Below are 23,721 nucleotides of genomic sequence, written 5' to 3'. Positions count from 1 at the left end.
TGAATATATGTGATTAAAGACGATTGCAACAGTGTGAGCTTACTTTTTTGTACGTGTTCTAAATATTTAGCTGACAATGTAACGTATATTGCATGTGTCGTGCTAGTCCCAATTTTTCGTGATAAAGTTAGGGGATCGAAGAACCCTTAGAAAAGATACAATAATATAACAACCTATATCAATCAGATCGTTGCAGGAGACTATGATCTATCAATTATACCCTCAGTTCGTATGAACAGAATGACAACTTGAGCGATTCTCTATAGGTAATGCAGCTAAATTCTTTGAATATTCATGAAGTAAATAACGTCAGATATATTTATTTAAATCGAACATATGAGAATGTGTTTCATTGCAATAACATTTTGAAACGAGCCAGAGGAAATATCAGTGTGACTATAATATCATCATATTATTTACGAACCATATTTTTTTCTTGTGAAACAAATTTGGATATATTTATTCTCTAATATAAACGCATTCAGGTATTGCCCATTGAATATAGTATTTGATGCCATACTGAAATCCATGAAAAGCATAGTATCGGGTAATATATTAAGAAGAAATCATCAGACGAGATTCTCTTCATAATGCTTTCTTCTCGTTCATTTTTGGAGTGTTATATATATTTAATTTGTATTTGTTTTTAGTATTTTTATTTTTTTTCATTATGTTCTATTGGTAGTTGTATATAGGACTTGACCTTGTCAAAAATCAAGTTCCATTTGTATTATTCTGACTCATTAATTTTGGTTTTGAAGCTGTTTCGAACATACGGTCACAAATTAAATAACAGAGTAAAAAACAAAACCAACAAGTCTTGCAAACGTTTAAGAAAAGCAATTTATATATCAAAGATATAACAAGAAAATGCGCGTGGAACTTACAGTATTTATGAGATGACTCGAAACTAATCCTTATAAAGGTCTATAAAGGTCGTAAATGAATGTGAAGTTCCTTATACATTTCAAAACCGGAAATGTTCTGGTCCTCCAACAACGCTGACATCATCAAGATGGTGTTGTCCAGAATTTCGTCGAATAACGTATTACAGTTATAGAATAATATTATCGTGCAACGAATGAACACTATCTATTTCCACTGAAATATGCAAACAATCTTTTACCTCTTATCTACGTACAGCAAAAATACGTCTGCATACATTACAAAAGGAACACAAGAAATGTGAATGACTTCAAATTTGGAATGAATTTGATTGCTCATTTCTCTCTTTATATACACCATCTATTGCAACTGTATTTCGCAACAGACCCCACGTGAGAGACAACACCGCTTCTTTTTCCTCGATTTGGCCTATTCGTATGACCTAGCCCAACCAATCGGAAGTTACATAATTATTCTTGAAATGTCGAAACCCCATCTTCCACTGAGACATTAAGCCATGTGCGCCATCAAGTATTAAGTTTATTATTAATAAGTGTCAAAACATATGTAAGCATATATTTATAGATCCTATATAACCACTACACTCTTAAGATCATATTACGTATGCAAAAGTGAACTAAAGCTATTATGTACGATTTATAGCCATGAAAAAATAGTTTAAAATTTAATAAAATCATGTATCAGGAGTTTTAAAAAATGTAGGTAGACATAATATAGTAAACATGTTTATCTCAATCTCAGTCTAGAACTTTGGAAATTCCCCATGAACTGCCGGTTCTACCTGCTGTTTACTAAATTTTATATTCTAATTTTAGAATTGGAATTCTAATTATAACTTAGATTTCATCTTGTAACATTGGGAAAATTCCAGGACGAAACTTTGTATCAGAAAATATAAAAAATGATAATTGTAACCAGAGGTCAAGACGAGGACTATATAATATTGTTTTCTCGAAATTAATTATACTTGCTGTAAGATCGCAGTAGAATCGGCTGTATTACGGTTGTACTCAGCGATACATTTGGGATGGAATTTCTTTCATTCAAATTATTTAATTCAAATTTATTGGCCCCTGGAAAACGAAAGTGCTCAACAGTATCATTCCTGGCAAAATAGACTGGACGTTATAGGAAATTGCAATTAAGGATATATTCTTGGACTGTATTATGATAATACAACCCCCGTTGGCACATCAACACTACATGGGCCACAACAGGCACAGTAACACTTCCAACGTTGGATTTAATTTGTATTTCCACTAAAGATCATTATTAATTAGGATTTTTGTTTGTAATTCTAGTTAGGATTTAATTCGCAATACCGTAATTTTCTTTTTGTTTTACATTTTCACTTTGTATTCAAGTGAAATCAATTATATGTTGAAGCTTACAAAGCTTGTTATTCTCGCTCTTTTCTATTACTTATTTGAAGACCAGATAGTCATAATAGTAGAATGAAAAAAGAAGAACCCATAAGATGCGATATATTTTATACACTATTTGCTGTTCACTTTCTTAGAATGCGAAAGAGGGACATATGGTTATGGATGCAATGAAACCTGTGGTAAGTGTATGCACGGCTCTGACAGTTGTTCAACCATAAACGGAACGTGCATAGATGGCTGTCAAGATGGATGGAAAGATGAGAAGTGTACACTAGGTATGCCAAGTCACATTGAAACTGCTTTGACCACTTTCCATTCACTGACATAACGTTAACAATTATGTAATATGCAGTTGATCTCCAGATCGTCATTGACATCTTTCCATGAGGATTACTAGTATTAGCTCGTGTTTCGTAGGTCTGATATATGTCATATCGATGTAGTTTATATATGTTGTTCAATATATATCATGGTGATGAGGTTTATGTGTCATTGCGATCTAGGTTATATATATCTAGAAACCTTTGGTTACATTTTCAATGGCGATGTAGGTGATTTATGTTACGATAATTCCACATGGTATTATTGGAGTGGTTATACAAAACAGTGTTCAGTTTTCCCAAATGACAATATTTATACTATATTTGTCACATAAATAATATTTCTTGAAGTTTTTATACGCTGACGCAAATTTTAATTGCTTTTATTCTAAAATTTTCCTTTTATTCAGAAATAAGTCTGTCTTCCCCTCCGTCAGACAGTGGTATCATAATTGGTGTTGTTGTTCCTGTTGTCATCGTGATCATAGTTTTAATCATCGTCCTTTTCGTTTTGAGAGGGAGGAGAAAACGAAGGTAATAATTTAAGTAATGTTTCAATAAGAAATAAAACATATTGCATACGTTTTGCGACTCTATGTTCTTAACTAAGCAACAAAAAAATACACTTAGTAGAAATTTTAAGATAATTTTATTCTCTAAGTTATAAATTGAAAATTTATTAGCAACGTACAGTATTGTGAATTAAATCCCTAAAAATCAATAAAGTTATATCATTCATCCAAAGGAATAGAGTGTTCCGAATGCAATCCCTAACTCATTTACATCAACATACATTTTAAATAATTGGTTGCAATTTTGATCTGAATGAACTGGCGCACTCTTAAGTATGGCCTTTAATTTAGCGAACTCCTCTGGTTAATTTTCAGAAGAATGAAATAAAGTCAGCAATGATGGAAATATATGGGAAACATATGAGATAATATTCAGCCATACTTAAAAAACGCACTAGATGCATTTAACTGAAGGGCACTAGGAATTCAGAATTCAGAAATTAACTTTTACAGGTTTAATTTCACCATGTCCTATAATATGGTCTAAATATAACACAAGCATGTGAAAACTGACTTTCATTTAAAATGACTGTCAAATTTGCATGAAACTGAATTGATCAAAGAAATTCCGATTGATTTTCCAATAATCTGTCTAAGTTTTGTTGTAGCTGGTGATTGATATACGTGTCACAATGATATGGATGCTTTCATGTTCATTATAAGCTGGAATGTTGACGAAGAACTTTCCTTATCATGCGGCAACACTTTGTATTGATAAAGTCCATCTGGATTTTCAAATGCCAATTTGTTATTTTTCGATCTTTCCGTGAGTGGAACGTTTAAAAAATCCTTTGAAAAGGTCATGCTTTTGACATAGTTTGCATTTGTAAGTGCAGTCCCTGATTCGTGGTATTGGAAATGAATCCATTTCGGTGACACTGATAACTTTTAAAATGAGTATACATACAGAAATTATTATCTGGTTTCATCACAAGAATACAGGGGAAAGTTCAGTTTCTTTTGTTGGTTCAATGCAAAATTCTCCAGCAAAATACTGAGTTTCTTTTTTCCAAATATTTCTACTTGGGAGGATTTATTCAGTAATGATGCTGCTTCACTGGTGAAGATTCTTCAATTTCAACTTCAGTGTTAGATTTTCTTTGCTCGTATGAGAACATCTGGGAACACGTGCCCATATTCACATTGCAGCTGTTTTAATTCACTTTCTGTGGCTGAAAATGCAGATCATTATGGTCTTGATTGTTCAATATGTCTGAATTCCGAAGACTGCTAAGTAAACGTCACTGAAGACAGATTCCATTCCATCTTTTAAATGCTCACTTTTTGAGACAGATACAACTACAATGGTTGAAAGACTAACACTGCTGTCTCCATCAACACACTCCTTTAAATTATTTATGTTGCAAAGTTGTTTCTGTTTCCTCCTCCAAGGAGTATTAAAGATATGATTTATGGCCCGTATTTTCTTTTCAATTTTCAAGGATCGTGATATATGGGCAAGAGAGACTGATGACTATCACCATGCTGAATACGTCTTTCTTTTGTAGTTTCGTCTTACCTTAATTTCATTATTGACTAAGTAGAGTGAAGATTAATTCATACCACTTAAAAACCTTTGACAACGCGTATTTGATATCAGAGACATAGTAAAAATATTTCTGAATCTTCGATTAAAAGAGGTTTCTCTTTTAACACCTTCAATGGTCCATGCACATTATGTCCCAAAACTAGTTCAAAAGGGATGAAACGTAATTATTCTTAAAATGATTTCGAAACAGCTAAGAACTGCAAATGAATACTCTCATCGAAATCTTTTCCTGTATCAAATGAATATGCCCGAATCATATTCATAAAACTTTTGAGGAAATCTTTATAAAGTCCCTTGACCTTTAGGGTGATAGGAAGAATATTTAAACTGCTGGACACCTAATGATGTATACAATTTAAATTCGACCCTTGGTCAGACCGGTTTGATTTGGAGTAGTCAAAACGTGTAAAACACTATATCAAAGTTTTGCTACGATTTTAATTTTAATATTCCTGAAAGGATTTGCCTCTGGGATTTAGGAGGGATGCACACATTATTTCTGAACAAGTATTGATTGCCTGACATGGTCTTAGAAAAAGGACCGACACAGTCTTCTATTATTCTGCCACATGGTTCGTCAAATGCTAGAACTGGTTACAGATGAGCCTTATGTATCTTCTGATTTTGTTTTTCTACCATTTGACAACTGTGACAAGATTTACAGTACTTAGAAACCTTACTTTTAATTTTCGGCCAGTAAAAATGGTTTCTAGGTCTAGTGGATCTCCTAAATGACCAGCGAAGGGCGTTTCATGGGCTAGGCTAGGAAAGTCCTATCATTATAACTTTGGAACAAGAATATTATGCCTCACTGGCTAGGCGTTACAAGCGAGTACCTGAGGTGGTCTCCATTTCTCAATATGACCCCATGTTTCATAAAAAAATAATTACAACCAGTACTTTGTCTCTCCAGTTTCGCTAAAAACCCTCAGAAACACATTTGAGTTCTCAGGATATTGTTCCTGTTCGACAATGAGTGATTGTGTTTTGTCATTCTGATTAGAACTAAACAAATGAGTAGAAAAAAGAGGATTACCGTGATCAATTCATTGGCTTGATCCAAACGAAGAGCAAAAGTGACCTGATCAAAAGACTGGTAAATAAATGTGTGACTGACACAATTCTCAGGGTCTCTTTTTGGTCATAGCTCTAGTAACTGCACAAGAAGCGTATAAATGATTGTGTTATTTTAATAAATCATCATCTTTCTGATCCAAACAAGATTTGGCAGTTACAAGTAGGTTAACTACAATCTTATCTACAGGTAGGTCATTGCCCTGTATTAAATTAATTCCATCGATGGGTAAAGAAGTCACTGTTTCCGCTGTCATCGTTCCTGAGGCCGAATTGGATGCCAAATTAAACAATGGAGAAGAATATTAACAAATTAGAACACTACTCTCTGAATAAGAACAGTTTCATTAGAAAAAAGACTTGTCAGAGAGTGGAAACATATATGATAATATAAGACTCGTAGAAGCTCCTGTGTTCCTTAATATTTTAAAAGTGATAGAGAAGATAGAATCATCAATACGTGATACGGAACATTTCGACATGATCGGTTGATAATTCTTCATGATAAAATCAGACTGAGGATTGTTTGATCGCCACAAATGTATTATTTTCAGTTATATGTCCATGAGCTTGACCAATTTGAATTAAGATCATAAGGAATAACCCTGACTTTATTCTGTTGTTTATTTGCCAACTTGCATCAATCATAAATAGCTTGTTCTTTCTTCTTACAATAAGCAGACATATGAAGAAAGTATGATTCTGCTCAGTCTACGACAGTCTACTCAGAAATTTGTTTCATCTATGTTGTGCAAAATTTAGAGTTTGGAAGTGATCGTATGAGACTAAGATGAGTTTCTACCAAACAATTGCTGAAATAAAGATGTATTGACAAACAAATGGTTTGGAGAGTTAACGGATATTAGTCAGTTGTTTGAGCAGCACTCTTTAAATTTGTTACATTTTGCTCATGAAGGAAGGTTTTGACATAACAAAGAACGCAAATATTTCAAGTCTTAAACTAATGTAAGCTTCCTGAGGCTATTGCAATCTTGCCCAACCTTCTTGGCAGAGCATCACCTATGGCACAATTGTTCATTTGGAAATTCGATATTGGTTTGTCTAATTTCTCTTCTACAACTCATGAGCCTCCGTCAATATGCCCTTGGTACCAACTTGTATGCGTTCAAGATAATCCCTGAGATATACCATAATCAGCAGCTTGTTGTGCCGACCATGACGTGTAGATTCACGAGTTGAGCCAATAAATGCTGTTAAGGCATTATATATCATCTTTTGAATTCCTAAAATGTTTTAGTTTAGTATTTTGAGGCTGGCAGTTCTATTTTAAATCTTTTACTTCATTGGTTAATATTATAGTAAAAGTACACGCAAACTTTGTAACAAGAGTCTCATTTATGAGAAGGTCGTTCGATAAGATGAAATCAATAACTAAGCATTTCAGGAATGGCGCGAGCATGATTGGGATCACGTTAAACAAAGCGTGGTTTCAAAGTGCAAGTACCATATAGAGAACAAACACGCATGCGTTAGCATTTGATTCGTTTAATAAGATTTGTAGGTCGGAACAGGACTCTTCGTCTATGTTGACGAAAGGGAAATGGATACGATTCAAATTATTCTTTGAATATTGTGAATTAGAGATTGTTTATTTGAGACGTATATTGACACTTGTTACGAGGCAATGCTCTTAAAATAAGTAACAGAAAAGAGTGAAATGCAACAAGCTTCGCAAAATTTAGCAAATAATTTATGTTGCTAGAATGCAAAGTGAAAATATTAAAAAGAACTTACATTATTGCGAAATTAATTCCAAAATAATCATAGAATTACAAACACAAGTTGTTTACAGAATATAAAAATCAATAATTAAAGTGATGTAGAAAATAAACCTTTTTTTGACAATGTTAAGTCCAACATACAATGTTGCATTGCAATAACATGTAATGAAATATAAAAAAATAACAATCAACTCAAATTAAATATACAAAACACACTCTATATTGACTATTCGCTCTGTTTGTTTTGTTCTTGTGTAGTTATCATTGCTTTCCTAAGACACATTGAAAAGAAAATAGTGATTGACAATTATACTTTAACTGGATTTAGTGGAGTGGATAATCATTAATTGTAGCAGCCAGTACTTTGGGATTAAGCGATTATATTTCAAGACTTGAATATGTTTTACAATTATCATCTCGTCTTCGTTCACGAGATTACATTGAAATGAAAAACATTTGTATTAATAATTCTGTTAAATGTAGTGGTGTTATCACGGTAGCTAACAAACTCATTGAGAGCTTCGTTCGGAATACCTTGGAAGAGTTTTTAGATTAGTAAGAAATTAATAGTACAATTGAGAGGTTTTAGGATTACCTACTAGGAATTAATTCACCGTAAGTCATATTTAAAACGTTCATTTTGTTTGATTTTATATTTTATTTAAAACAAATGTTTTTGGGAGAAACTTGATTACTTGTTTGGAGTTTACTAATCTTATTACTACTAAGTTGAAACCCCAAGACGTAACAATACACTTAGTAAATAGCTGTCTTGGCCATTGCAGATGTTCAGGATATTTCTAAAAATGATGAAATATTGAGCTACTTCTTTTACCCAAAAAGTGTGCACTAACCTAATATGTATTGTAATATCAAAACTTAATTTGTATATAAAGGGTGGGTGGGGAAGGGAGTGTTTTTCGCTGCATGTTCTAATTCTTATGATCTAAATTGCATTTCCCTTTCTTCTTTTTCTCTTTCTCTCTGCATCTATATTTTTCTGTCTTCTATATTCCTAACCTTTTTCCCCTCTCTAAATTTTGTTGTTCTTCTGGTTTTCGTTGCATTTGCCTTTCGTCACTATGTGTTTTAATTTGCATTTGTCTCTCTGGTCTTTATCTTTCTTCTTTCTTGACTTCATTTCTCTTTCTTATGTCTTCTTTTGAATTTGCATTTGCCTATCTTCCTTTTGATCATTTTTTCCTGAAGCTTTCTTGACTTGAACTCCGTCTGGTTTCTTAACTGCATTTTCTTGGTTTCCCACCAGAGCCAGGTAGAGGATTACTAATCGAATCCAAATCAATTTTATATATTAAATTCTTTTAAACAAAGTAGTGCGCAAAACTATTTTTTTCTTTTTTACCGAAGATGTTTCTACCTCCGAAATAGAAACAAATGTTTGGCAATCTGAAGCAACTCGTTCTTTGTCGAAGGTTCTACTCCTTCCCTGACCGGATTTGAGACAACATTCATTACATTTGTTGACATTGTAAATGTGTGTCAGTTTCACTAAAGTATTCATAAACGTATAAAATTAAATATGTACAAGAGACAATGAAACTCCGAAACACAGTAAATTTACATTTAAAAAATAATTTGGATTCCTCTGAAATATTTTTAAAGATATTCATATCTCTAATGGTCCCCCAAATGTTTTGTTACGACCTTACGCTTTAAAACTAAGCAATAGAAAATGTAAAACTTGTAAGTTGAGAAAATTAAATAATCTCAATTCTCTAAATTATAACATGAAAATTTAAGAGGAACTTACAGTATTGTGAATGAAATCCCAAACAATTATAAAACTGTTATCACAAGTTCATAGTGTTTTGAATGAATTGCGGGTCTTGAATATGTTGCTTATCAATAACCGTGAATGTGCCGATGTGTCAACAGTCTTGCTGTATCACAGCGATGTAATCCAAAATGTCTTACAATAATCCCGAAAGGTGTTTTGTCCCAACAGTCTCTTTCACACTTTGTAATTCCAATAAATAATTTAAACAACGATTCCTCTCATCTAAACACAACATTATATACGTCTGGAAAGGGAAAGTGAAATAGGAACATAAACAGCAACATGAATTAATAATTGTTCACTTTCACTTCCTATATACATCCAACGTTTCTATGTCGCAATACATCTCTATTTAATCTATGACACAATAGTTCTCTACCTGATATATAAGGCATTACATGCCCGCGTTGCATGTCGCAGTAAAAACCCACGTGACCTACATCAGTAACTCATCATCTCAATGAAAAATTGCTATAAACTGTAAACAGTTTCATTCCCTAGAACCTTTCAAGTTCATAATCAAAGCATATCTAGAACTCAGATCCAAACAAATAACCTATTTATAGATCACAATTGATCTTAGAATGTATCGTACAATTATGGAAACAAATTATCTATGCAATATGTTCTTTATAAATGGTGGTAAAACTCTACAAATGTAGATAAAATATAAACACACACTATATATATTCATGACATACTGGAGTAGATATCTTACGATAATTGGCATGAGAATTGTTTGGGGTTTTTAAAAATTGTATACCTGTATTGATTTGATTTGTAAGTGTTATATTTGTGGAGATGTTAGAATGAACGGAAAAATATTATCGATACGTCTGCTAACATTGTCAAATATTTATTGACAACTCGTATTTTGGTTCACACTGATAGTAACTTTAACAAGGAAGTTCCCTATGTGCCGAATCAGGAGCAAAAAGTGGTCCACCAAGTGATCCAGGAAGGAGAAAGCAGTGGACGGAAACCACAAGAGATCGAAGATAAGTCTTTCCCCAAAGGTAAGTTTCTAATCGTTAGTTCATACTTTTATCGGTGGATAAATTCGTAGATTTCTTCAATGAGTCCTATCATTTTCATAGAAAGATTATTGGTTGCATTTTGTTTTGTAGAAAAGCAAAATCTACTAACATTGTTTACTCATACATTCACAGTATTTAAATGTACATAAAGATAAATACTGAAAGACCACATTCATAAAAATTTTAAGGAACACACAATAAGAACATTTCGATAGGATATACTTCATTACCAGGAGAAATTCTTTCGTCAATTTTTAACTCAGCTTTCTGTCTGTTTTGTGTCAAAAAAGCGTCTCAAAGAAAGCTCCTAGAAACAAAACAATGTTCGATTTTCAGATAGTTTATACCAAAATACAGAGAAAAAGACACAGCTGATGGCTCAGAGTATACCAGTTCTCTCCTTTTGGGGTCACGTTATGAAGAAGAAAGCAAACAAAGAAGAATTTGAGTCAGAGTTTCAAGTAAGTAACACGTTTTGAATGAATAAAAAGAAGACTTTACTGCCTGACGTCACCGACAAAATAATTTTTCTGAAGCTCATTTGATTTTTGTTGTATTTCACTAATTAAAATTTATGCATCTAAGTCTTAAATGTACTCGAATGTACTTCAAAGTCATCGCACGTGACTAATTTGCAATCCTGTAATACATGATTTGTACTCGATACAAAACACTCAGGGCCAGGATGTGGAGCCCACAATCCAAGCATTGAAGTAAAAAGCGCAGACTTAACCCCGAGGTCAAAGAATTACCGACCATTTGCTTGAATGAATTGTCTTAAGATTGAGCAAAGTGTCGCAAGCGGATTACAAATAAAGGCAAATAAAAAGCACTCTAAACAAAAATTTAACGTACATTTTCTATGTCTATGACCTTGACCTCAATATAAAGAGAAAACAAGAAAAAAAACATGTAACACAATGAAATGGCTTATATTGATCATGAGTCATGGCAAATATGACAAAAATCTGTCAAATGGAACATTTTTTCACGTAATAAGTGACAGCTTTGCCTCTACTCTAACAAACAAGGGCTAGACAATAGGCGCTAGTGTAATATCTTACATATATCGAATACAAATAACACGGGCTGGATAATGGTCGCTTGTGCGATATATTCCATTAACTGAATGTAAATAACAGGCTTACTTGTCTACGTTTCGGAGAGAAACACAGTTTGACTTTTATCTTCACAGAATTATCGACAACGTAATTTGTTACAATTTGGTATCATGAATAATACCATTAACATGCAGAAAGGGATATACTTAGAACTTTGATAAGCAATCATTTAATGCCAAAAGAAAGAAAATATTCGTTGGGATAAAATAATTGATTGATCCTGGTTTGGAAAGTTGTTTTCTCTCCTAGGAACAAAATAGAACAGAGCAAATATATCGACCATTTCTCAAATGGCACATACCAACGCTCCGTTTAATACTAGCATATGCAGCCGGATTATAATATTACTCTTCCACTACATAGGTACATGTCAAATTATTGTTGCAGTTAATCTATGTGCAAATCCGTGATATTCTCATGGATTTATAAGACAAATCAATACATAAAAAACGATAACGTTTGTGGTTGATCTTCAGAGGACTGAAAGAATTTGATAAATTGTAAAACACGTTTGATCACGTGAGAGGAAGGCGTATTTCAATTCCATTTCAAAGTAGATCTTTTCCACTAATTGAGCAAAAATATTACACCAATTAAACTCCATTTTGGAAACTTTCGAAATAGTTTCTCCAGAAAGCCAAAGTTGAAATATATATCACAGCATCTTGACATTTATAAACGGTAAATTCAATTCGACTAAAAATAAAGATGGGTTGGAAAGAAAACTTCTTAAATGACAATCTACCGCGCCTGCGTCCTGCATTAAAACGCACGTATTGAATACTTGATAATAATTTCTTCCATTGCATACAATATTTGATAAACACCTCAGAGTACTTTACCTAAATTTAATCTGATGAAAAGATTGTATATAGCTAAGTCTTGGTTATCCAATAGATACATTTGTCATGAACAATATGGAAATAAAAGTTTGAGGTTAACATGTTTAAAATATTTATTTATGACAGGAATTCAGTCAAGGGTTGACCAAGACGTACGAAGGAGCCCTGGCAAATCCTTCAAAGAACCGATACAAATCAATGTATCCATGTAAGACACCTCATTTGCAGTACTCAGATTCTTCTGTAAACTTTCTGTCTTTAGTATCTCACATGTGCCTTGCGTTTAGGATATTATTTGACATTCTTAACTAATTGCTACAGATGCTAGCTGTAATCCAACGCGAATGTTGCCTATAGAGCCTAAAGTTTAGAAGCTCTAATCGCTTTACAACATCAGACAACACCTATAAGATAAAAAAATATAATAATATTATTATAAAATCAAACACCATGAAATTTGAAAAACATTAAAAAATATAAAAAACATGCTGAGAATATTTCAGGTAGGAAACATTATTAGGTCTTTAAGTTTGTTATTGCATTCGAAATAAGTGATTTTTGAGAGACCTCTTGAATGTGATCACTGTGTCTTTGTGTCTAAGTTCAGTAGGCAATTCAGTCCACGTTGCTGGGCCATGGTATGCAAAAGAACGCTGTCCGTATGACGTTCATTTCATAGTGGGAATAATAAGTATACGATTGTCAGAGGAGGAACGTAAGTTTCTTGCTGGTGTGTACACATGGGTATATTTATATGTGCTGATAGGACTCTATGGTCTTAAAATCAGTTTTATAAAACAACCACGACCAGCGATTTTGTAAAATTCTACAAATAATTTATTGCCCTAACATACTAGGTGAAACTTTCAGTATAATTAATTAAACCGAAATTGCACTAAACTTTATATCGCAAGTCCAACTGTATGAAGTTCCAGTTAAAATATGATGGCTTTCCAAATAAGCTGAAATGTGTTAATGTGTCTATATTATGGAGTTGATGATCTGCTATGGTTTTTGATGTGTCACAATAATATTGTAGAAAACGTTCTTATCTGAATTCACTATTATTTTAAAAAAAGTTACATTTCAAGAATGTTATTGAGCATTTTGTTATTCCAGTGATTAATAATTTGAATAAGTCAAATGAAAATAATCAAAATCAAATCTGAACACAATGACAAGAATGATTCTGCTTCAGAATGCAATTACCATTTTCACAAAATACTGTCAATTAACGAAGTTTTTCATTCCAGAAATTTATAAGGTAAGAATGAAGACTAAAAAAATGTGTTCCATTACAACGATCTGAATGTTTAGTCCAAACAATTTGTGAAAATTTCAGCCGTGTATCATATTGTTTATAAATAAATGTCATTGGTAACTTACACTCAGAACGTGATTTAGGACTATGTAAAGTACAAAATACAGACAAACAAAATATGCTGTGATTAGGAAAGCCAGCCAGTAATACAATGTATGTATGTATGTATGTATGTATGTATGCATGTGGATATATATATATATATATATATATATATATATATATATATATATATATATATATATATATATATATATATATATATATATATATATATATATATATATATATATATATATATATATCACATAGTCGGTACATTTTGACTATAGTGTGTAAAGTTTCATATTTTTGGTATTAACACATGTTAAAATATCACTTTGTGTGATTCTCATTTGTTCAAATAAGCCCACGAAATTAGTGTGCTGTATTCTCTTTACTGACTGGCTGCGATCGTGGGAAACAGTTTTTAACCCCACCTTCTGGAATGTTTTGTTTTAATTGAACATTTTGGCCGCCATTTTTAATTCAACTCTTGAAAGGGAATTTGGGAAAATGGTCGCATTTGTTTCAGTATTGCCAATTTACTGTCACAAGGGTACGTTATGTCATGCATAACATACCAGAACATGAAACATTGCAAAAGCCCCCAAAGACAAGAAAAATATAAACTCAGTTGATAGCGAGGGTGGGTCTGGGGATGGAGGACGGTATATCGAACCTATATACAAGCTTTGTTTAAATGTGAACTCAATGCAGTAAATAAACTCAACTTTGTTCACAGAAGAATGTAGACATAAACCGGTCTCCACAAGTGACATCACTTTATCCAACCACAGCATATTTATGCGGTAAATATGTGACGGAAGTCCGACACAGACAGAGATTTTGTTAACGTCTTCTGTACAATCTAATGTTCCAAATCAAATACTGCACATATGCTGTCATAAATACATTACAGTAAATAGGTATACTTCTGCAGCCAGTAATCTTATGTTCACAAAATATCGCAACTATGTAATTTTTAGTTGTGAAGTGGAATTTCAGTGTAAACACTGGCACTGTCTTGTTTATATAGGCCAACTCAGACCAGTACTGTGCACCATATCAAATAATGTAACGTCACACACATTATTACTCTGTGTTGGCAAATGTTTTGTCTTTTGTAAAATGTTCTGTTTATTTTCATGAACGCTTGTTCTTTGATTTATAGTTGGCAAAAATGTATAATATACTTTTACTATTTCAACCTTGTTTGCGACTAATTTTTACGCGCAACAAATGAAAGGTACAGCGTCTGTCTCAATGAAAGAAATTATTCATTCTTATTTCTATCCAAACAATATCTACTGATTTAAAACTATGTGATAAAAAAAATTTCCAATGGGTAATGATTTTATAATAAATGTATGACACTCATTAAATAATGTAAAGCTTTTGGTCGCCAAGGCTTGCAAAAGAAGGACATTATTTAATTATTCAACTCCTTTCATAAATTGAAAATTAAATCGTTACCCGTTTGAGATCTATCTATCTATCCATCCATCCATCCATCCATCCATCTATCTATCTATCTATCTATCTATCTATCTATCTATCTATCTTGTCCTATTTTGAAAATTTATCTGTCAGTTTGTTCTCATTTTTCTAATTTCCTTTGGAGATACTGAGTTTCTTAAATAAAGTTGAACTAAGAGATATTATTTTGCAGATGACTTTAATAGGGTAGTTCTGAAACGAGATTCGACACAGGACTCGGAGTATGAAAATGATTCGGACTATATCAACGCCAGCCATATAAAGGTATATGATACAGATGGAAATAATAATAATAATAATAATAATAATAATAATAATAATAATAATAAAATAATCAGCACAAGCAGGAACAGATTAGAATATCGACGTGTAGCACGTGAAAGGAAATTTAATTTTATTATCTTTATGGATGGTATCGAAAGTCTAAATAAAATTAGGAACTAAGTGGGTCAGTTCACATATAATTGTTTTTATTACACCAAGTACGCACTATGTACTCTTGTGTACCATATATGTATCATTATGACCTAATAGTAACGTAATTTGCGTGTCTCTGTGTGTGATTAAAGGTAGGTTTAACAATTGGTCAGTACTATCGTTACAATTTTTGCAGTGTGACAGTTTACAGTGACGTCTAGCACTGGAACATCATGCCGGAGACATGTAGCATGATGTCCCACCAAGTCACATTATCCTGCCACCAGGCCGACTAGTCCTAACACTAACTTCTTAATGCTGAGAGCCTAGGGAGGCAGGAGTTAGTACTATTTGTTATTGGTCTTTGGTATGACACGGCCGGAGTTCGAACCGCCATCCTCCCGAATCCGAGGCGGACGCTCTAATCATTTGACACCATAGCGGTCATGTAATTTGCATACTGACAATCGGGTGCAAAGGATGATATGAGAATGACGTTAGGAAACTATAAGTATTTGTTAACGTTTAAAAATACAAATATATTTAATGAAACATTGAAGTCACCGTAAAACCATATACAGTTGTTTAAGATCTTATTTTCTCACAGGGGTTTGAAGGCCGCAAGTGCTACATTGCTGCCCAAGGTATGTACACATTCTCGTAAAATAGTTGTTCATTCAATGAAAAATATTGTTCAATATTAGTAGTATATCGTAATAGATATCAAGAACTGAAACAAGGATAGTAGTTTGGAATTTGCTTGCACTGTAATGAACACCATTCAGTGTTTTTGTCTTTTATTGGATACGTCATAATAGTACGATTTCAGGGAATTTATTACATGGTTACCGTTATTTTGCAAAATGATAACTCTTCCATGGTGATAAGGAGATAACATAGGCTTTTAATTTTCGATGAAATAGAGGCAGTGAGATTATAGCTCAGTCGTTGTGAATTTTTTTTCTGCTGTCATTGTATGTTACATCCTTTGTAGGATTTCTTACAGGACACAAAATAAGCTCTACTGATCACATCCATGTACTTAAAGCTCATATAACCACAATGTTGTGAGGTGTTTTGAATGAAATTTGGAATTAAGTAAGGCGATGAACATGTTTTTACACTTTTTCTTATTTTAAAAGACATTTTGGATTCTAAATTAAATATCATTTGCCAAATTTTACAAAGGAAAATGCTGAATTCTCTACCTTATTTGTTTTGATATGAACACTCACGCAGTATCTTCTAAACGTATTATGACAGATACAAAATCCAAAGATCATGCATGAGTTAATCTCAGTTGTTTACAATCACAGGTCCCATAAGCAAAACAGTGGACGATTTCTGGTGGATGGTATGGCAAGAATGGACAGAATGCATCGTCATGCTGACAAATCTCAGTGAAATGGGCAAGGTTGCTCTAAATTATAAATATAAATCTTCACATGTCGCATGGGTTTGTTAGATTATGGACATTTCAATGGTAGAAACCAGATTATGGGACTATGGGTTAGTCTGTGGTGATGGTTGGGTTTATACGCTTATGCTATTATAAATAAGGGAATTCTGACGGAGAAGATATGTCTATCGCTGTTTTATCCAACATTGGTTTTAAGTTTCTTCCACCTCTGGTTTTGGTCCACATTAGTTCTTCAACTTTGAGGAGAACATAGCACATTGATATCAACAATTGCGTGGACAGATAATGACGATTACGTTTATGATGACAATATTAGATTTGATCTTCTAGACACAAAATATGGAGAAGCTTGCATTGATAATGCGTAATAATAGGCAGACATTATTAAACCAGGAAAACTAAGCGATAATACTACTTGTAACATAACATCCAGGTAAAAGCTAATTGATCTTTCCAAGTTAGATTTAGAATAAGCGATATTTTTCTTCATGTTGATACCTAGATAGATCTGTGCTTTTAAATCGACAAAGGTGCTAAAATGTTTGAATATCTAAAAGTAGAATACGTAAAGTTTTAAGTTTTCTCCTCCTCTGGTTTTGTTCCACATTGGTTCTTTAACTTAGAGGAGAACATGACGCATTCATATCTGCAAATATGTTATCAGATGATGACGACAATGTTTATGATGACAATGTTAGATTCGGTCTATTAGACACAAAATGTGGAGTTGCTTGCATTGATAATGCGTAAACCATTATCAAACCACATAATATACGCAGCAATACCACTTGTAACACAACGTCCAGGTAAAAGCTAATTGATCTTCCCAATTTGGCTTTAGAATAAGCAATATTTTTCTTCGTGTTCATACCTAGAACGATGTATGCTTTAAAATCGTTAAAAGCGCTAAAATATTTGGATATCTAATGTTATTTGATTTAGATGAATAACAGCAGAAAACTGGAATAGTTGAACTATATAAATCTTGATCAGAAATTAGAAGTGCTTAATTTAAACATGGAAGATCCGTGATTTCTGTCTTAACTGATTTTTGTAAAACTTTAATTATAACATATTAATTCTTATGTACCTGGACTTCGAAGCAATAAAATCTCACCCCTGCATCATATGCGTTTCCTTTTAGACAATATTCTTTTGAAGGTCGTTCTCTGAATTATATGATAAATAGTTGTTTATTTTATCGCAGTGTATTAACACACATTAACCAAATTAACAAATATTAACCAAGCTCTAAGTATCGTAAGGTCTCGCATATTAAAAATTTGATCAAATGGAACCAAAAGTTCGATATTACCATCAGGGGTTGAGATGCGGGTCCCTTTTGATAATGTGTTTAATATTATCCTACATATAGTTTTCATATTTTGCGGAGAAAATAATGAATTATTGACCATCAAAACCTATATCCATCTATGTGTACGGATAATTTTAAGAACAAAAGAATAGTGAACATTATGTTTTTGTCTAGATGAAGTGTATCCAGTACTGGCCAGATAAAGATGAACAGACGTACGGAGATGTGACGGTTAAAAGTTTACGAAATGAATCTTTCGCTGACTGTGTCAGAAGAGACTTGCAACTAACTGTGGTAAATTTTATGTGTCCTGATGAACTAATAAAATAAATTGTGTTCATTGTTGCATGTGTTAAGCGGGATGTGCATTACAATAGAATTTAATATATGAGTTCAAAAAATAAACAACTGTTTTTTAATGAATCATTCAACTTCGAAATCTTCTGCTTTGTATTTGACAGAAGATAAATCTAACAGCAAACGAGTCCATCCTTAGTCAGCATTTATCGGTGCATTGATTTCTTTCTCGTTTTTACCATAAAGGAGAAACAACATTCACAACTGAAGTTTATTTGTGAGTATACTAATCTCTTGCTTTCTATGTAAATATTTATAATTTTCTCAAATCTGATTTACAGATAAGCTCTGCAAGACTGGCACTAAATATTATACATGGAATTGCTACATGATTCTGTCTTAAATTATTGCATAGTTTTGTTGGTGAAACATGGACGTGAGAATGTTATGATGACAAAAAATAGCTTGAGATGTATTCAGTTTTCTCTGATATTTACATCGTATTTGGTGTTTTGCTCTTAAAATTACAAATATGTTCCCGTATTTATAAAGCACTTATAATAATGTGCTTACAGCTAATAATTTCCTACATATATATATATATATATATATATATATATATATATATATATATATATATATATACATATATATATATGCATATGAATGCAACTAAAGTAGCCAGTAAGAGTAGAAGAGTCGTGAAAAGGAAATCATAACAAAATGTTACTAAGAATGATGATATTTATGTTTTCTATACTCATTAATATGTGCAAGAAATGGCCATTGGCAAAGAAACGTTTAGATAGCGAGAAATCGAATCACATGTGGGCAGAAATTTAACTGTTTATTTGATGCTATCTTGAACAGAAAATAAGCTACCCAGCTTTATTTTAAAAATAATAGCTGTTTAACACCCTTTAACAGAACGGATTGAAGCTAATTTTATAAGTTAAACATCAGTTATGCATCAAAAAATTTCTAGAAAAGAAAACAGTCAGATGCTAAACCAGTATAACTACGTGGATTCTTTTATTTAGAGTGGCAAGTCGAGGAAGGTCACTCAGTTTCATTACACAGCCTGGCCAGACAAAGACGTACCGGACACGGCCTGGTCACTTGTGGAATTCTGGAAATCTGTCAGGAACCACAAGGCATATGGCAAGAGTCCAATGGTTGTGCACTGCAGGTATACTTTGGAATCGCACTTTTAAACATTAATGGATTAGAATTAAAACAATGGGAATGAAGTTTGAGTGTTTATTATCTTTGTTTATGTTTCAGAGGGACGTAAGGCATACATAACCCTTGTGTGATATTTATATAAACTTAGAAATGATGGTCCACATTATAATGCAATAAAAAGAAAAATCAAAAAGGATAACTATTTAGCCTGACTGTCTAACATTTTTAAAATGAAACGTCAACATCCACGACTGGAGCTGTTTTAAGAAAGTATCAATTGACGATATATATATGATAATGAATTTGGTATAATTGCCATTCTTCACCGCTTGTAGAATGCAGAGAGTTGCTGACACAAATGTTGCAAATAATACTTGTTTGAACGAAACAGTGTGTTTGAAATACCATCCGTATTCCATATAAACATAAGTATATCGTTTGACAGAATTATCTAAATCTAATGAAATCCATATTCAGTGCTGGAGTGGGAAGGACAGGGACATTCATCGCTTTGGACATCATTTACGACGAGACATGTGAAACGGGACGTGTCGCCGTTATCAAGTGTGTCGAGAATTTACGAGAACAGAGAGTCAACATGGTCCAGACTGCGGTATTATTGCTCATCTGGCCACTTTTAATTTTGCTGTAGTAGCACATTATTTAGTAGCTATATAATATAATGGATTTTTTTATTGTAATTTATTTTTAATTCTCAATTGTTTTCTCAGAGCCATGATGACACTTTATGCCACGTATGACTCAAGAGATTAAAACATGATAGAGCTAACATGTCGGTTTCAACAAATGAACACGAATAAGCAAGAACAAGCGAAATGTAAAATGAACATTTTAAACATTGGAAATTAGTGTTGGCAACATTTGCTAATTCAATGGAAACGTTTCCGTTTGAAATAAATGTTTGTTTTATATAAAATAACTACGCAGTTATGCTAGCTGATATTATCTCAAATTGTAGGTCAATTCTTCACATTGCAGATCCTAAACTCATGTTCTTATTATCTTCAGTTAGTCATGTTTCATATCAAGCAACAATAGAAGCAAAACTTAACTGAGGGTGTAAAATATAACTAACATATTTATCTACGTTCTTACCTACCTATATACATATATATGTATATGGCTTTCTTTCTTTCTTTAGAATCAGTTTATATTCCTGCATGATGTTGTCGCAGAAACTCTCGGATTTGGAACAATACCTGTATTAAAGAAACAGTTTTCAGATGTACTCATATATTTAATGCAGCAAGACGAAATGTCCGGACTGACTCGCCTGCAAAGACAATACGATGTACGTAGTATAAAAAAACGCAATTTTAATTTTTTGCAAAAGTAAGGTTCATGAACAAAGTCTCAGACTGAATCACATATACAATTTATGGGAAATCTCCAAGTGAATGACTGAGCTCTTTACTTCATAAATGGTCAAACGGAAATCTTACAATCTTGATACTAACATTTTCCTTATCTGTGGGTTCAAAAGTGTGCGAGGACTTGTTAAGCGCGTGTTCAATATACACCAAACTGTTGCTTATGTCTTATTATTAACGCGCTTGCTTGATTTGATACCATAATAAGAAATCATAGTGGTGAGATATATAACTCTTAAAGCGAATCTAGTCACTTATCCAGCGGTGAATGAAATAAATACTTTAGCACATGAACTTCAGTTAATAGAACGCTACATAATGAATGTGCATATTGAATTCATAAAAGTAAAGACAAACCAATTTAGTCTCCGAGAAACTGGAAGCTGCTACTAACGGTGAAAGTTGTCCATGTCTCGTGTATTTTTACAAAAATCATTATGATTCATTTTTCTGTTTTAACGTTATCACATTGAATATAATATAAACCTTTAAAAACACGATGATCTTGAAATCGCTGAAACAAAATAGTAGTTGTAGGTACAGATTCAATTTAAACTCTGCGATTATCTTGGTTTTAGTTCAGTTTTAGAGTCACTGGGGTTGTAGTCTAACTTCAGTGAATAATTGTCAATTACTAATACATATTTAAGTATGTTATGTTATAATCAAGTCTGGATATATATATATATATATATATATATATATATATATATATATATATATATATATATATATATATATATATATATATATATATTTCATAGATTCGCATGTAGCGATGCGTATGGTTCCATGGATTTAGATTAAAAGATAAAAAAGAAATGGTTTCATAAACCATCTAATGTCGGCATGACAATGAGATCTCTTCCATTATTATTTCGTAAGGGCTGTAAAGATGCAGCTTTGAGTATTGTCGGTATCGTCGTCAAGTTAATAATTTGTTTAACGTATTTCAGATGCTCAAGAAATTAGAGCTTGGACAAGAGGAAAGCAATGTTGCAGTCTACTCGAATGCCCAAGGCATTCAGTCTGAGATCATATGGCTTCCGGTAACATTTATATTTTAGCTGTAAACATCTCTTATTCAATATACGTTGTAAAGATTCTACCTATGATGGAAGTTCGAAAATGTTATCTATTAATCTAAGGAAGATTGTTTTCAGTAGGATTATGAGTACTTTCAGCAAATGTATTGAAGGTTTTCAGAAAGCATCATCTTCCTTTTTATATTTATAACTGTCACAGCATATTAAAACCCAGATGTCTTGCCCAGAACATGCTTAATGTATGCAACATTTTCCACTCGATAGTCTAGGAAATCAAAGCACCATAACATTATCACCAAAATGAGGTAATTCCCAGGGATTTGGTAAAATTGCAAACTTTATCTCTATATTTAAATCCATCTCTTGATTCAGCCCTTTTCTACTTATATCGATGGCCCTAAGTCAGCCGTTGTACTTTATTGCTATTGCTTTATTGTGTCACTGGAAAACATATTAATTACAGAATCTGTCAGGAAGAGATGCCTACATCGCAATGAAACGAGTCGACGATGAAACACTGCTATCCACCATTCGAGAGAGGAATATCAAATGTTTGATCGTCGTGGATAGCAACAGTGTAAGTAGGGCTATAAATGTACACTGTCGACATCTAATGAACAAAATGTGTATGACATTGTTTCTTATTCACATTGTTTCTATTTTTAAGCTGACAAATAAATCTTATATGTGAATCACAGGCATATTGAAATAAAGAGATACGAATGTTGAATACGGCTTCGACATATTCTTACCTTGTCTGAAAATGTAATTTAGTATTTAATCGTTAAACATTGATCGCATAGTTTGCTGCGTTTCTTGAAGCGAAGTATTTTTACTGTTTAAAAAAGGTGAGTACTCTATGACAGGAAATGTACTTTATTGATTAGGAACAATTAAGTAAAAATGTCTGACATATACATTCTTCGTATAAATTCTACATTTTATGCACCTAGCACATGTTTTAAGCTCTGCTAACTTAACACTTCTGCCATGATTGCAAAAACATTTCCATAAAAATCTAACTGATACGCATGCATATAACAAACGAAAATATTCCATTTGCGAGATTATGTGGTATTCCACGCTTTGATATCATTATCACTATCACTATTACTGTAGTTCAATGATAGCCGATAAGACACTGTTGTTACGACTCTGATGTCAAAAATTAAGTAATATAAAGAAGGGAAACCAATAAGGCTTGTAAAATAGAGAAACTAATTTAATTCTCTAATTTATGCAATGAAAATGTAAGAGGAACTTACATTATTATGAAATAAATCCAAAATATTCTTAAAAGTTCCTCAAAAGTAAGAATGAATATCTTTGAATGTGCTGAAGTGCAAATAGTGTTGATGACTCACAATGAAATTGTCTACAGCGTCTTTGAATAAATTCACAATAACCCCTAAATGTTGCTCAAGTCCAAAGTCAATGAGCACTG

General features: G+C 32.7%; 1 protein-coding gene across 3 annotated transcripts in view; it reads left to right on the top strand.

Annotated features, from left to right (window-relative positions):
* Positions 1–23,721, top strand: part of LOC149796574 (uncharacterized) — a 137,350-nt gene that overhangs the window by 109,170 nt on the left and 4,459 nt on the right. For all 3 annotated transcript variants that reach the window (XM_089961276.1, XM_089961279.1, XM_089961277.1), the window contains exons 9-22: positions 2,426–2,566; positions 3,022–3,145; positions 10,238–10,362; positions 10,720–10,844; positions 12,473–12,554; positions 15,379–15,470; positions 16,231–16,267; positions 16,940–17,037; positions 18,533–18,652; positions 19,696–19,844; positions 20,318–20,453; positions 21,003–21,152; positions 22,188–22,280; positions 22,741–22,854. In XM_089961276.1, coding sequence (XP_089817402.1) covers positions 2,426–2,566; positions 3,022–3,145; positions 10,238–10,362; positions 10,720–10,844; positions 12,473–12,554; positions 15,379–15,470; positions 16,231–16,267; positions 16,940–17,037; positions 18,533–18,652; positions 19,696–19,844; positions 20,318–20,453; positions 21,003–21,152; positions 22,188–22,280; positions 22,741–22,854 — 1,586 coding nt within the window. The remainder of the gene's footprint in view (positions 1–2,425; positions 2,567–3,021; positions 3,146–10,237; positions 10,363–10,719; positions 10,845–12,472; positions 12,555–15,378; positions 15,471–16,230; positions 16,268–16,939; positions 17,038–18,532; positions 18,653–19,695; positions 19,845–20,317; positions 20,454–21,002; positions 21,153–22,187; positions 22,281–22,740; positions 22,855–23,721) is intronic.

Source organism: Sinohyriopsis cumingii, chromosome 6 (assembly GCF_028554795.1).
Source record: "Sinohyriopsis cumingii isolate HCF-2022 chromosome 6, ASM2855479v2, whole genome shotgun sequence".
Taxonomy (NCBI): domain Eukaryota; kingdom Metazoa; phylum Mollusca; class Bivalvia; order Unionida; family Unionidae; genus Sinohyriopsis; species Sinohyriopsis cumingii.
This window is presented reverse-complemented; position numbering and strand designations above follow the sequence as displayed.